Here is a 14,995-nt window from a genome sequence, read left to right on the forward strand (position 1 = left end):
AGCGGCGGCCGCGCGGAGGGGGGACGCGGCGGCAGAGGCGAGGGACAGCCCGCCCGCCCGCCGCCGCGGCAGCCCCGCGGCGCTCGCCTCCGCCGCCGGGGCGCCATGGCCAGGAAGCGCAAAGCGGCGCCGCGGCCGGCGGCTGCCGGCAAGCGGCGCCGCAGGAGGCCGGGGGCGCCGCGGGGCGAGGCGGAGGCGGAGGGTGAGTGCGGGCGGCCATGGCGTCTCCGGGAGGCGCCCTGGCAGCCTGTGCCCCGTCCCGCCGGCTGCTAGTGCGCAGGAGGCTTTTGCTAGGGCAGCGCCGAGGGGAATCCGGCCGCTCTGTAAGGCGAGAGGTGGCGGCAGGCGCGGAAAGCGTGAGCTCGGCGCCGCTGGGCCTCGGCGCGCCGTGGTGGTGTCACCCGTGCGTGACTGGGCGGTCGTGGTGGGAGGTCCGTGTCCCAGGACGGGCCTTAAATAAAGTTCTTTCAAGTAGCTTTACAAAATAGTAGTTGTCTGAAGAAAATAATTTCTTGTGAGTGCTAAGTACGATGCTTGTTTTTCAACTGCTCTCATTGACAAGACTGTAGGAATCTACATACTTTTGCCCACTACATTACTATGATTATTTTCTTTTAGCTGTAGTTGTTCAGTTATTCCCTATTTATTATGCAAATGCTCAAATGATACTCTTTGTGAATATTCACTTTCTTCTATAGGTGGTAGGTAAAATGCTCCTCTAATGAACGATATGAAGGTATTGCTCCTAACTGTGGTGTAGATGAGATTTCATCCTTTGGTGTATCTTCCTTTCTTCTAGTCAGTGCAGATGATTTTGAAGAGAAAAAGCCTAGTACAAGAAGGAGCAACTCAAAAGTTCCAGCTAGAAAAAAGGAAGAAGACTGTGATACAGGAGTTTGCAGCTCAGCAAGTACCCCTTCAAAACAAAAAGGGGTAAAATTGCTAATAAAAGAAGAAAATAAGAAAGCTACTAGAAGTAAAAGGTGTCATAGCAAAGAGGCAATGTGCAGGTAACTTCACTTACTGTTTGTTGCTTGAGCCTATGTGAACTCTTTATGCATGATTATATGTTTTTGTTCAGAGCCCAGTGCTGCTAATATGCATGTGTAGCTTAATTTATGCGGAGTTGATCCTGGGGAAAACAGTCTGTGGGGGAAGCAGATATCTGAGTCTTTTCAAATTCAATAGTTTAAACCCATTTTTTTTCGTTTGTTCTAGTTTTTCATGGGGCTAGGGAGGTTTTATGGAACGAGCATGTATAGAAATGTTGCTGTGAGACTCAAGTTTACAATTGTCAGCAGAAACCTTTAAACATATCACTCCACTGTGTTTTTAGGAATCCAAATATAAGAGCAATGTGGTCTTCCCATGGAGGTCGCCATAGCAGAATGAATTAATCTGAGGACATGAAACTGATTGGTTGGTCTCATTTCACTGTCCAAATGGAGCCTGGGGTATTAGTGTAGTGAAACAGAAACAGTTCTAATTTCAGTACACTTTGATGAGTAAGAAAAAAACAATTCATTGAACTAGTTTTGCAAGAATTAATTTGTACAAGCTGTTCTGAAGGATGGGACCTTTTGTATGTTCAGGCATCTTCCTTCTTGGAAAACCTCACAGAAGCAGGACCAAAGTTTGCACTGGAAAAAGTGTTCCGCCCAGTGAGCCCATGAATGTTTATGGCACAGATGCTTTGCTTTGCAGAGAAGGCGCCTATGGCTTAATTGCCAAATATTCAAAACCTTTGCATTTGTTGTTACTGTTACAGAGGTCATGCTTCATTTATTTCCCTATTTTTAACATTTCCCTTTGTCTATTTTTTTAAATAAACAAGCACCTACAATTCTTAATGTTAAAGCCATTTTGATGCTTTCCATAGTGACTCACTGAAGCCCCCTCAGAAGGAGATAAATTTGAAGAGAGAATCTCCTGTTAAAAAAGAGGTGGATGAAGACAATGATGATGATGATGATGATGAAAGTGAAGATGAATGGGAGGATGTGGAAGGTACCAACTGTTTATTGCATGTTTATTCATTTTAATGAGCAAATACTCTTGTATACAATTTTTTTTTAATTTGGTCATTGAGCCATTTCTTATTTTGATTCAGGTAGGTGAGTTTTGTTTACTTAGAGGACATTCCGTGTGCATATCTGTATTTTTTAAAGTTGATGTCTTACAATAATGTTAAGAATTGTTCCAGAGTAGAAAAAAAAAAACAAAGCAACTCCTGACCTAATGCAGTGCCATGCATTTGATAACCTATTGGTTTATATTAAACTACTGCCTATTATAAATTAGTTTATAGTTAAACTATTTACAGCATTTTTTTCAGCTGTTTGGTTATCCAGTACCGAGAGAAGCTAAGAAGGAAACCTTTTGAAGATTCAGAACTATGACTTCCTAGCAAGGGAGAATGGAGATGCAACCAGCTGATCTTTTTGGTTACGTGCCTGTCAACAGACTGTGATGAGAACCATGACAGTCATAATCTTTATGTTTTGCTGCTGTAGATTTATACCTTCTCAAGGGAACAGCTGTCATTTTCTTCTTCTCCACAAACACTCTTCAAGTCACATTTGCTTCATTAACTGGCCTTTTTCCTGTTTGAGTTTTTGACAGAGTGACTTGCCATTAGACTTTGATCTGGTTGCTCAACAGCAGGGTGACTAGTATCCCACTGCTGAGCGTATCCCACAGCCTGAAACACCTGAGCAGACACTGTGCTAGAGAAGATGCAGGAACTGGTAATTATGGGGCATTCTGTTTGTAGGTTGAGTTTGAGCAGATCGGTCAGATGGGTAGGTTCTTAACCCATTGGCAGTCCTCCCTAGAATATCCATTCTGTGTGGATTAATAATAATACTTTATTTTTCCAGAACTCCAGGAACCTGTTGTGGATAAATTAGAAGAAGATGCTGTTGTTCCGCAAGCGGCGTTGCCAAGCAAACCAGTTGAGATAGAGATTGAAACCCCAGAGCAGGCGAAGAAAAGAGAGAGAAGGTAAGAACGGGCAAGGTGGTGAGGGGCAGTGAAAGGATATTTAAAAGTTGAAAATATGCCCAGTGTTAACTGTCACTATTTTGTTCTGGGTAGAAATCCCCAAATTGTACAGACTGTTGACTTGGAATGATTTGAGATAATAAGATGGAGGACAGTTTACATGCAGAGAAGACTTTTCTCCTGACGTTTTTATCAAAAGTCGTCAATGAAAGTTGGTGTGAATGGGAGCTTTTCTGCTTCTTTGAAAATCAGGCCCAGAACTTCATTGTGCTTTAGTGTCCCTATTTCCAAACTAAGGATAATAAGTTTCTTAATGGAGAGCTGTGGATAGTGTTGTTTTACTGTAAATATCTAACAGCTAAAGTGGAAGACTCTGGGAGCCCATACCTGAGGGGTGAATAGATGGAGTCAAATGAATGACATCAGCATCTGGTAGCATTCTTCCATGGCAGCTGGAGGCCTGGCAGTGTCTCACGCAGTTGCAGTGTGGGCACTTGTCTCAGACCAGCCTTTCATTGCAAAGCATCTAGAATATCTATTGCCTCCCAAGTCAAAAGATTTCATCAATGAAAAGAAAACTGTTCATCTAGAAAACTGAATGTAAGGATAGAAGTAATTTAAAACAAATGATTCAGAAGGTCAGTCAGTATGGAGCTGTCCAAAGCAGTCTGGTAGGAAACTCTAGGTACATAAGTTAGGTGGAATTTAGGCAATTTGGATGTATCTGAGCTCTTAGTAGTCAGCTACATGGAGTTTATATCTTATTAGTCATATATATCCTATATGCCTATTCACATTAACTAAACATTTGCCAAGGGGGCACAGAATATTATCTGGGACGAATTCTCTTTGTGAGCTGATAAAGTTCAGGAATCTAGAAAGGCAGGTCTGTAGGAAACCACAACATCCATTTCTTTTGTAAACTTACGCAGAGAAAAAAGAAAAGCCGAGTTTGAGGTGTATCTTCGGAGAATGATGAAACGTTTCAACAAGGAGGTTCGTGAGGACACGCATAAGGTATTGCTCACAGAAAAATCCAGCAAAGAGAAGATAGAGCATAAAGATCTCTGAACTGATGTGTAATGAAGAAAAAACTACTTCTGATCAAAATAATTTTGGGCCGTGGTTAGAAATGAAAAAATTAAAAAGCCGTAGTCCAGACAAATGCTCTTAGGACTTTTCTTAAGTTGTAAGTGGAAAACATCAGTGACTGCTTTAGTCTAAAGCAAAATAGATGTGAGCAGGTGTATATTTCTTCACTGAGCATGTATTTACTCATTTCTGTTGAGGTTAAACTGTTGGTCAAATGTAGATCTGGAGACACGAACAGGGTCTTAAAGGCTTTATTGTCTTCTTGTGGTGATCTGAAGACAGCCCTGTGTCCACCCTGTATACTCTTGAGAGGCTTCATTGTTGCCTACCTATGTTAAAGGAGTAGTAAAGCCCTCCATATCTTTACTGTGGACAATAATTCTAGCAAAGCATGTGAACTCACTGTAGAAACTTTGGTTTCTCTCAGGTTCATCTCCTGTGTTTATTAGCAAATGGTTTCTATCGGAACAGAATCTGTAGCCAGCCAGATCTTCTTGCTATTGGTCTATCCATCATCCCCATCCACTTCACAAAAGTGCCTGCAGGCCGAGTGGACCTTCTCTACCTCTCCAACTTGGTGAAATGGTAAAACTCTCTCTCCTAATCCTGCTATCCTGTGGAATTTAGAGTCACAGTTAAGGGAGAGGGATGGATATAATTACGATTTTCAGTGATTTCTCTGATTTTAAAAACAAGGATGAGAAACTGTCTTTTTAGTGAAGGAAGGGAGCTATGAAATTCATGAATACACTTAGGATACTAGAAAATAAATAGATGTCTCAATTTTCAGGTTTGTTGGAACCTTCACTGTCAATGCTGAGCTTTCTATTGAAGAAGGAGAGCTGCTTCAGTCTACCTTGGAGAGGCGCTTTGCCATATATGCTGCACGAGATGATGGAGAGTTGGTTCATGTAGGTGGCTGGGAAATGCAGGGTTAGCTGCTGAGTTTGGATGCCAGACCGTTGCTGTAGATCTGCCAGGTCATACACCAGGTGGTATTTGAAGGATACATTTGGAGAAAATAGATTGATAATTTAGGTGATTGCCTGACTTTTTATTTCTCTTGTGTTTTTACCTGGAGTCCTTCTGTGATTAAATTCTTCAATTTGAGCTGTGTCTGACTGGAACCCCTCGTTCTGGTAGTGTCCCTGCATGTTCCATCTTCTGCAGTGGATGGCCTTATGCATAGTGTATAAAGTAGCTTATTCCCGAGTATAGTTTGGCTTCTTTATACTAGTTTAGCAGTATAGATTGAACAAAACCAGCTTAATACATTTCTCCTGAAATACTAATTTAAGTGAGGAAGTTCTTGGGCTTATTTGGGCAGAGAATTTCTTTTATGGATCTTTGAGTTAGAAGATGGGGAGGAACTGAGGCAGCATAGTTGTTTATTATCAGAGCAATCATCAGAAGCCAGAGGAATTGAATAGCTTGAGCCCAAGGCTTGGAAAACAATTAGACACTGCAGTCATTCTGTGGTGGAATTCAGCTGAGGAAGGAAGTGAAGTTAGCCATTTCAGGTCAGAGATTTTGGTAAAACAAGGAAAGGAAGGAGAAACTAAATTGACAGGGAGCATTTTAAAGAGCAGAAATGAGCTGTTCCTTCACAGATGCTTGGCCTGCAGTTCTGCATGCATTGTTGATAAAGTGGAATGTTGCAGCTTCTCTGTCACAGAATGGGAAGTCATAGCTGTGGTGGGTTTGCAGCCTCACTGTGGAAATGCAGAGACACCACTTGCTGGAATGGAAGGAAAAAGCGTAACAGACACTGCTTGGGCATTTATTAACAGCACCTTCTGTTGAGTCCCATGCAGAAGGGCAATTGTCAGGTCACAGCTGTTAGTCACTGAGCTGTGACTACTGACACTCTGTGAGTGGCTGGTGTTTTTACTGGCTTCAGCTGATGATCTATGACTGGCCTTGGCCTCCTTTTGGGGGGGGGAGGTGGGAAAGATTCAGTCTTTTTATTTCAGTTTGCCTCCAGAATGAGAGACTGATAGGGAAGATAGGATTTGGGCAACTTAATGTGTCTGCTCCAGCAGGACGGATCACTGAGCCTCCTTAGGCATGGGCTCTTCATCTGTGAGACAGAGATAACAGCAGCCCCCCTTTTACTGTAACGTCATAAATAAGAGCCAGGGAAGGCTATGCAGCACTTAAGACACTAAACCAATTTGGCTACCTACATATCTGTGTCAGTATGTACAGAACTGGGTAAAAGGTAAGAATGAAAGTAATGTGTGACAGAACCCAGATGGTAAAATAGTTTTAAGACATTTTTCATATGCTTTAAGAAAAAAAGAGGCTAAAGGTCCTTTTTTTTCTTTTGCAGATATTTTTAATTATTCTCCGAGCATTACAGCTGCTGTGCCGTCTTGTGCTGTCTCTTCAACCTGTTCCTCTCAAGGAGACAAGAGCAAAGGTTAGTTTTCATTAAGTGGTTGGAATAGGGAATATGTCACTGTGGGTCAGAGAAAAGGCGTGAAAAAAATTTCTGGCTGTTGAAGCTCAAAGGGAATCGCTTGTTACATGAAACCAGGATGATGACAATGTTTTTTCTGTAGTGCAGAAGACACAGAACCTTAATTTTTAGGTTTCTCTGTTTAAAAAAAAAACTGTCATTTTGTGGCTTAGATAAAGACTTCTCATGTGTCAGTAGTTTTAAATTTCTTTAAAATTTTGACAAAAAACACTTGCCACTTGAGTAATATTTCTGCATTTATTTTATGCCATTTTAATGAGTTAAAGTAAGTCTAAGCTTTGTCACGTGTTGTCACAGTATTGATTTTAATTAAAAAAAATTTAAATATTTAAAATAATTAATTTCGAAAAGCTTTATTTTTTACAAGAAAATGTGGAAGTGCCCTTAATTTATTTTTGAAGAATTCGTTTTATCCATTTTATCTTCCTTCTGCAATGGCTGTCATGGAGTCTAAATAACAAGCTGACTAACTTCAAAGTCAGCTAGTTTGCAGATATAGCTGCTTTTCACTTTACTGCCTTTACTGAAGCTCAGAAAACTGAACTCAGATGTTGGAAGTGGTCATACGTCTCTCTCCTACCATTCGTTTGAGGCTTTAGAGTCCCTGAGAGCTGCAGACTGTGCTTGCCAACCTTTGCTCTGCATGCACCTTGTGTAGTTAATTGAAGCCAGTTTTCCTAACATATGCTTAGCCACGGCAGAAGTGACATAGCCTCTTTCTTTGCAGGGGAAGGGCTCATCTAAGAGGCAGTCTCTCAGCAGTACCTCTGAAGGGCAGGAGAGCTCTGCCACAACACCCAAAGCAGTGGCAAAAGAAGGCTCCTGCAAAAAAGCCAAGCACAATGAGAAGTCTTCAGAAAGTGAAGAAGAAAACAGGGAGCCGAAGAAATCAAGCACTGCTCAGATGAAAAGGCCATGCAAGTCAAAGCTGACTACAGAAAGCCAAAAGCAGAGGGAACCTAGTAATGAGGACTGCAGTTCAGGGGGAAAAGATAGGCCAGTCAGGCCCAAAAACAATCGCCGGAGACGAGTGGCCTCCAAAGTATGTTACAAAGAAGATAGTGGAAGTGATGAGGGCAGTGTTTCTGACTTTGAGATTTCAGAGGAGGAGAGCAGTCTGTCTGATGAGGATTTTGAAACTATACCTAAAAAGCAGAGGCGGTCATTGGGCTCCCAGAAGTCAAAGGTAACGGCTGATAAAAGCCTGAAAAATAAGACTTCAGATCTGAGGCTATCCAAAAATTCACGTGAAGCTGAGCCTAGACCAGCAAAAAGTACAGCTACTGCCTTGCCTACTGCACAGAAAAAAAGAAACAAAATAATTTCTAGTGATGAAGATGGTGGAGAGCAGGAGCTGAGAAAAGTGTTGGACACAGACCAGTGGCTGGAGGTTTTCCTTGAACGTGAGGACAAGTGGGTGTGTGTAGACTGCGTTCATGGTAACGTTGGCCAGCCCCAGCTGTGCTTCAAGTATGCCACAAAGCCGCTTTCCTACATTGTGGGGATTGACAATGATGGGAGTGTCAAGGATGTGACGCGAAGATACGACCCAGTGTGGATGACCGCAACGAGGAAGAGCCGTGTGGACTCTGAGTGGTGGGAAGACACACTACAGCCATATAAAAGTCCCTTTGTGGAAAGAGACAAGAAGGAAGAAAGGGAGGTAAGGGACACTTGGTTATTTAGATTAGGAGACAAGTAAGGTTAAATAACCTTATTTATTCCAAAGAGTCTAATCCTTGGGTCCTCATTCAGGCAAAAATCGTTAGGAAACATTTTGTGAGTAAGGAAGTTCAGTTTTGAGCTTGAACTACTGAATATGTGTATGTTTTAAAGGGATTGTACAATGATAGATTCAAGTAATATCAAATGAAGGCTGTTTAGAGAAATCTGGACAGCAAACGTACATAACAGTCTATATTAGAAATCTGCTAATATGGTTTCTGTACTGCGCAGTATTGCTCTTCTTGGGGAGAGTCTTTTAAAATACATAGATCTCGGTACACAGAATCACAGACTAGTTGAGGTTGGAAGGGACCTCTGGAGATCATCTAGTCCAAACCCCCTGCTCAAGCAGGGTCACCTGGAACACGTTGCCCAGGATCATGTCCGGGCGGGTTTTGAATAACTCCAGAGAAGGAGACTCCACAGCCTCTCTGGGCAACTTGTTCCAGTGCTCTGTCACCTTCACAGTCAGCAAGTTTCTCCTCATATTCAAATGGAATTTCCTGTGTTTCAGTTTGTGCCTGTTGCTTCTTGTCCTGTCACTGGGCACCACTGAAAATAGTCTGGCTCCATCCTCCCTTAAGATATTTGTAGACATTGATAAGATCCCCTCTCAGTCATTTCTGCAGGCTGAACAGGCCCAGCTCTCTCAGCCTTTCCTCATAAGGGAGATGCTCCAATCCCGTAATCATCTTCATAGCTCTCCAGTGGGCTCTCTCCAGTAGTTCCATGTCTGTCTTGTACTGGAGAGCCCAGAATTGGACAGAGTACCAGACGCAGCCTCCAGCCTGTCTAGGTCTCTCTGAATGGCAGCACAGCTCTCCCAGGTGCTTCAGTTCTTTGGCTCAACTCATTTTCTTAAAAGGCTAGTGCAAGAGAAAAACACTCTTCTTTACGTAATTCCTACAGTTTCAAGTTAAGCTTCAAGACCAGCCTCTGCCAACAGCAATCGGAGAGTATAAAAATCACCCCCTTTATGCACTCAAGAGGCACCTCTTGAAATATGAAGCCATCTATCCTGAGTCAGCTGCTATCTTGGGGTACTGCAGAGGAGAGGCTGTCTACTCCAGGTGAGTGATACACATTTTGTCATGTGTGCCTGTGATTTTTATAACAAGCAGTTAAGGGCATTGTAAGCATGAGCCTTTATAATGTGTGTGTGCATTTTTGCAGCGAGGCCAAAATAGACTAGGGATTTTAAGAGCTAGTTTGCTTGAAGACTACCATGGTAGCAGTGGTAGGTTCCAGGCCACATGCATAGACAGGAGGAGGCATGCAGCTGCTCAGACAGCATTTGCGTGCTACTTAGATGTAGCTTTTTTACTGTACTGGCATGTGGATAGCAGTTTGGGAGTCCCTAGTTGAAATCATTGCTTCTCTCTGCCCCCTTTAGAGACTGTGTACACACACTGCACTCAAAGGACACTTGGCTGAAGCAGGCTCGAGTGGTGAGGATTGGAGAAGTGCCCTACAAGGTAAGAGCGTTTGAGTCTCTCTTGTGCAGTGTCTGTCCTCTAAGGCTTGAGCTTGATTCTGTTGTGGTTTTTGTCTTCCTTCCATTGGCAGATGTATGTTTCTCATGCTGTAGCATGGCTTGTGGTAGCCTCCAGCTGTACTGTGAATCTGTACACCCATTGTGCATATGGTGTAGTCTACATAATGCCCAGCTATTGGCCCTTCCTAACCCAAGGGTATCTAGTTCAAAGGCATCTCAGAACTTTACATGAACTGGAGCATCTTGGCTCCCTGTTGCATGTAGGTGCCATGGGTTATTATGTATAAGCAATAGAGACTGAAGTTAGGAAATGGACTTTTTTTTCTCTCCCAGAGCCCTCTCCTTTGATATCCCAGGAAAGTCTGGAATCACTGGCAGTTTGTTTCTATGGTGTTACAAGTTTGGCCATTTTATTTACACAGATGGTGAAGGGATTTTCCAATCAGGCAAGGAAGGCGCGCCTTGCAGAGCCAGCAAACCGAGACAAAAAGGACCTGGCACTGTTTGGCCTCTGGCAGACAGAGGAGTTCCAGCCGCCTGTGGCAGTGGATGGAAAGGTAGTCAGGAAGGCAGCAGGCTGGGGTTAAAGGAAGTGTTTTATATGGAACCGTGGGCTTTATTTTTCCAGAAGTTGTTGCATGTTTCAGAGGTGAGACCAGTCAATATGAAGGGATGGTCAAAACTTTAGTTAAGTCTTTCTGTCCTGAGTACACATAAAGATGAGTGCCAGCAGTGCAGGCTGCTGGCTGTCTAATTTAGTTCATTTAATTTGCCTGCTTTGTGTTTGTTTTGCTAATTCTTTACATCACAGCCTTAGTAACAAAGCATGGATAGTGAGCATGAACTAGGATATCTGTGGAGCTAAAATCTAGGCTTGTGTCTTGTCATAGGAAGATTAATAGAATACTGCTGTGCAATATAGCAGAGCTGAAACAAAGGAAAATGTTTGAATAGCAGCAGGGTTTTTCATCTATCTGTGGAGGGCAGGAGGTGTCACCATTTGCTTTTTAATTGTGCCATATTAGGTTCCGCGGAATGAATATGGAAACGTCTATCTCTTCTTGCCATCCATGTTACCAATCGGCTGTGTACAGCTTAGACTCCCCAACCTCAACAGAGTGGCGCGGAAGCTGGACATTGACTGTGCTCAAGCCATCACTGGATTCGATTTTCATGGAGGCTACTCACACCCAGTGTACGTGAAGCTGCTTTGCTGCAGCTGAAGGATTTTGATGTCCTGCCGAAGTTGAATTAAGTAGGATATGTCCTGCTGTTTGTACTAGCAGCGGCAGTGAAGTCAGTGGCCCTGGCATACAGCAGTGGTTTTATATGATTTAAGAATCTGCACTTGTGTGTGAGAATAGGTGATGAATTACACAGAGTCTGTGAGACAGACAATCTGTTTTGTTAATATTCATCAGCCTTTGGTTAGTCTGTGTCAGCAGGCATTTGCTCCCTCTCTTTTTTCTTCTAGTAGCTGACAGAGGATTGTGTTCTCCTTCCTAGTACTGATGGCTACGTTGTTTGTGAGGAATATAAAGAAGTACTTATTGCTGCCTGGGAGAGTGAACAAGCAGAAATAGAAAAGAAGGAGAAGGAGGTGAGAATGACTTCTGCAGCTTCCTTACTGTTACTTTTATTAACTCAGTTTGATACAAGCTGAGAACAGTCAAACATGTGTTGGCTGTATAAGTGGTAGACAGAGCTCAGTGACAGTGAGGAATTAGTTGCATCCCTTAAATGCCCTGTGTTGAGCTTGCTGTCGGCACTGTAGCGGGATGCAACACAAGTGTGTAGCAATACTTGGAACAGCTTTCCAATGGCTGCTGGGAATCAAAAGTGAGGAATACACATAAGAGGATAAACTTTTGGAGGAATGTGATCTTCACAGTCAGGGCATATGTTAGAAAGGGACAGTAATTTGTATGTAAACAGGTAACTGGACAGCAATAGATTTTAAAAGGTAATAGCCCAGTAGGATTCTTGGAAGTAGTGTGTGGATTTTTCAGAAAGCAATTTTAGATCCTGAAATACATTGGTCTAAATACATTGGAACTTACGATAGCAAAGTTTTCTCTTTTCAATGACAACCCCATACAGAAACGTGAGAAAAGAGCTCTGGGGAACTGGAAATTGCTGACAAAGGGACTTCTCATCCGAGAGAAACTGAAGCAACGCTACTGCATCAAGGTATTCTGCATATCTGCTATTAGTGACCTGTTTTGCAGGGTGATATTTCCATGTCAAGAGATTTTTCTTCCAGTACTTCCAGTGTTTTACATTTCCACTGGTAGAGTGCAGGACTTCTGGAATGCAATTGCTCAATAATTTTTCTTTCCTGTTGTTAACTTGTGAATAGCAACTAGTATAAAAATATAGCTCAGAGATTCATCTCAGTTATGTCCATGGAAGTCTTGTTATTGTTTAACAAGAGACAAGTGTTTTCCAAAGTATCACTGTTTTATATTGCTCTTCTGTTTTGACATACCCACTTGCTTGATTTCTTCCTCCAAGCCAAGAAATGTAGCTAACAGGATCAGAGTAGTCTGCTCTTTGTCATGTGATTTAGTTCATAATTTTTACCCCATTGTGCAAGGTGAAAAGCAGGGTCTTTTTAAAGCTGGCTTATTTTTATTCTTTTGCTACCAAAAGTATTTTGCTTATGTTGAGAGAATGCTTGACATCTGAAAATAGAAACATGCTGCTCACACTGCTTTGGATGGGAAGCCCAAAGCAGAGCAGAGCAGTCAACTTGTGTAATGTCTGTAAGTATCACTATGGCTGAAGATGAGCCTTTGTAGAAAGGGCCAATTAAGAGTAACTTCTAGAGCTCCTTTTCCATTTTCACACCTGTTTTTTCTAGACTGAGCAATCAGCACCTGAGGCAGAGAAACGAGCTGGATTCTCTTCTGATGAAGAAGGAGGTCCAAGTTCACAGACTGCAGTAGAGGATGTGGCTATTTCTTGGCCCCAGAATCGCCAGGTAGAGAGGCAGAAGGAAGAGAAGACAACCAGGAAGAGCAAGCGAGAAAAGAAAGGAGAAGCAGCGCAGTTGTTTCCCTTTGAGAAGCTGTGATGAGAACAAGCATTTCTTTACCACTGCCAGATGCAAGGATGATGGTGTCACCATAGGAGTATGCTTTGCCAGCTAAGGATTTTTAGCCTTCATTGTGTTTCTGAGCTGTCAGTGACCAACCTAGTTCAGCATCAAGAATTTCTGTTGCTATCACAGAAAACCATGTTCATCCTTTTATCCTTGGAGTCGTAAGAAGCAGATGTGGGGTTGTATCTTTTCAGAAGAATACTATCCTTGCACAGCTGGGTTTTTTTTACTCCCTTTTATAAGTATCAATTTGTATGCCAATAAATCTGTTTTCTTTGGCATTTCTTTAATTGTAACAACCTCTTCCCATTTTTTCCTGCTTGTCCAGAACTAAAACATACAGCTACTAGTTAACTGTCTGAGGTGCTAAGTCCTCTTAGATGCTTCCATTCATATCGTATCCAAATCAGTGGCAAGGTAGAGCTCCAGTCTCACCAGTTACTTCTTTATCACAGATAGGGAAACACTTTCTCTAAGGTGTGAAGGAAGATGTGATCAGTATTTGGAGGAATCTGAAAATTTGCTTGGTAAAGAATACCTGCTTTTTGAGAAAACTCTTTTCAGCTCAGGATCAGAAATCTTGCAGACCAGAAGGGGGTAGCCCTATCCCCGTTTCAAACATCAGGTTAAACATGGCATCTTAAGTCATTTTAAAAAATATTTGTGTGTTTTGGTTTGTTTGGTTTGTTTGTATGTATGGTTTGGTTTTGTATTAATACCAGGTGGTTTTGTTCTGGAGCATAATGTCTAAAACTGGCTGAGTGTCACTGTCAGAAGTGAAAGTCACTGAAAACAGAGAACTTTTGTAAATATTATTCAGTATCTAAGCACTTGCAAAGTGGTAAGAGAGGAATATTAAATCTACAGAAGCTTTTCTTCCAGTTTTATAATAGAAATACTTACTGATCTGTCTTTTGCAGTGATTTTTAGGACAAAATGACACCAACACCATCACTTTAAAAGTAGAGGGGGATACAGTCCATTCATTGCTGGGCATTGTCACAGGGGAAAGATTGAAATGTAAGAAAATGGTTTTCATTTAAATACGCTCAGAGGAAAAAAAAATCTATTTTTATACTGTATATATGGAACAAAATAAAGTATTGAAAAAGATTAATCTTGTCTCTTACCTCTCTCTTCTGGCTATCTCATTTTTCCATAAGCAGCTCGGTTTGCCAGGAAAGATTCTTACACAAGGATTAACAACCAACCAAACATCTCAGCTGCTGTGCTCTTATTTTTTCACCACAGCATTGCCAGAAGTTAAAAGGTCAGATCCCAGAATTTCCCAGCACTGGCTGATAGTGAATTGTTTTAATGTTGATGGTCTTTTTTATTTTGAGTTTTTGTAGTCAAGTCCTATGTCATGCAGGACTGACTGACTGACTGACTTACTTAAAGAAAAATTCAACCCTTTCACAAGCATGTAGAACTGCAGCAGGCTAAGGACATGGTTTCTCCTCTTACGCATGGTGCAGATATGCAGGATACACCCTGTGATGAATACTTTGAATGTAAGGATCTAAGTCCAGCTCCTGCTGATATCAGTAATTTTTCACCCATTTAAAACAGAGTGGGCATCAGCTATAGCAGAGCAACTCTCCACTTCTTAACTTGTGACACTTCCCATAGATACCCAAAGTTACGAAGCTGGCCAGCACACACAGGCTGCGAGGAAAGAGAAAGTAACTTCTGAAGGTGGGAACTTACTCTCCTTAGCTGTATAAGGAACCAACCCTAACTTAAGATGCAAAAAGTAATATAGAGTAAATATACCTTATGGGAGAGCAAAGCCAAAACTAGATTATTGACATACCAAGTGATGTCCTGTCAAATTTTGGTAGGGAGGCACAATAAGGATTGCTGCAGTAGTTCCTATAGAAACCTTGCTTGTGTACATACAATGAAAGCAAGCCCGGGCTCCTCCACTGTGCCTGTCATGGAAAAATACATTCTTTCCTGTGGAATGTATTTTATTTTGCATCATTCCTGTGCACAAACTACTATATAAAAACTAAGTATTTTAAGCTTCTGACTATATCAGTAAACCTCCAGTTCCCTTAAAATATGTTGAATTGGGGGCAGGTTTAGCTCG

General features: G+C 42.0%; 1 protein-coding gene across 3 annotated transcripts; it reads left to right on the plus strand.

Annotated features, from left to right (window-relative positions):
* The first annotated feature begins 24 nt into the window (after nucleotides 1-24).
* On the plus strand, nucleotides 25-14,017 carry XPC (XPC complex subunit, DNA damage recognition and repair factor). Of its 3 annotated transcripts, XM_062585726.1 has the most exons (16): nucleotides 25-202; nucleotides 800-1,010; nucleotides 1,880-2,007; nucleotides 2,880-3,003; nucleotides 3,936-4,020; nucleotides 4,523-4,680; nucleotides 4,886-5,006; nucleotides 6,428-6,517; nucleotides 7,305-8,240; nucleotides 9,212-9,372; nucleotides 9,696-9,777; nucleotides 10,220-10,354; nucleotides 10,823-10,992; nucleotides 11,304-11,397; nucleotides 11,898-11,987; nucleotides 12,661-14,017. In XM_062585726.1, the coding sequence occupies exons 1-16, from the start codon at nucleotides 106-108 to the stop codon at nucleotides 12,871-12,873; spliced, it is 2,895 nt and encodes a 964-aa protein (XP_062441710.1). In that variant the 5' UTR covers nucleotides 25-105; the 3' UTR covers nucleotides 12,874-14,017. The 3 variants fall into 3 exon arrangements, with proteins under 3 accessions (XP_062441710.1, XP_062441712.1, XP_062441713.1); XM_062585728.1 differs by lacking the exon at nucleotides 10,220-10,354; XM_062585729.1 differs by lacking the exons at nucleotides 11,898-11,987; nucleotides 12,661-14,017 and having other exon boundaries at nucleotides 11,272-11,361.
* Nucleotides 14,018-14,995: the final 978 nt, after the last annotated feature.

Source organism: Rhea pennata, chromosome 12 (genome assembly GCF_028389875.1).
Source record: "Rhea pennata isolate bPtePen1 chromosome 12, bPtePen1.pri, whole genome shotgun sequence".
NCBI classification, from domain to species: Eukaryota; Metazoa; Chordata; class Aves; order Rheiformes; family Rheidae; genus Rhea; species Rhea pennata.

Coding starts and splice junctions, on each gene's coding strand:
- XPC (XM_062585726.1), top strand. CDS start 106: ATGGCCAGGAAGCGCAAAGCGGCGCCGCGGCCGGCGGCTGCCGGCAAG. Junction 9,373..9,695: donor GGAGAGGCTGTCTACTCCAG/GTGAGTGATACA, acceptor TGCCCCCTTTAG/AGACTGTGTACACACACTGC. Junction 9,778..10,219: donor TTGGAGAAGTGCCCTACAAG/GTAAGAGCGTTT, acceptor TTATTTACACAG/ATGGTGAAGGGATTTTCCAA.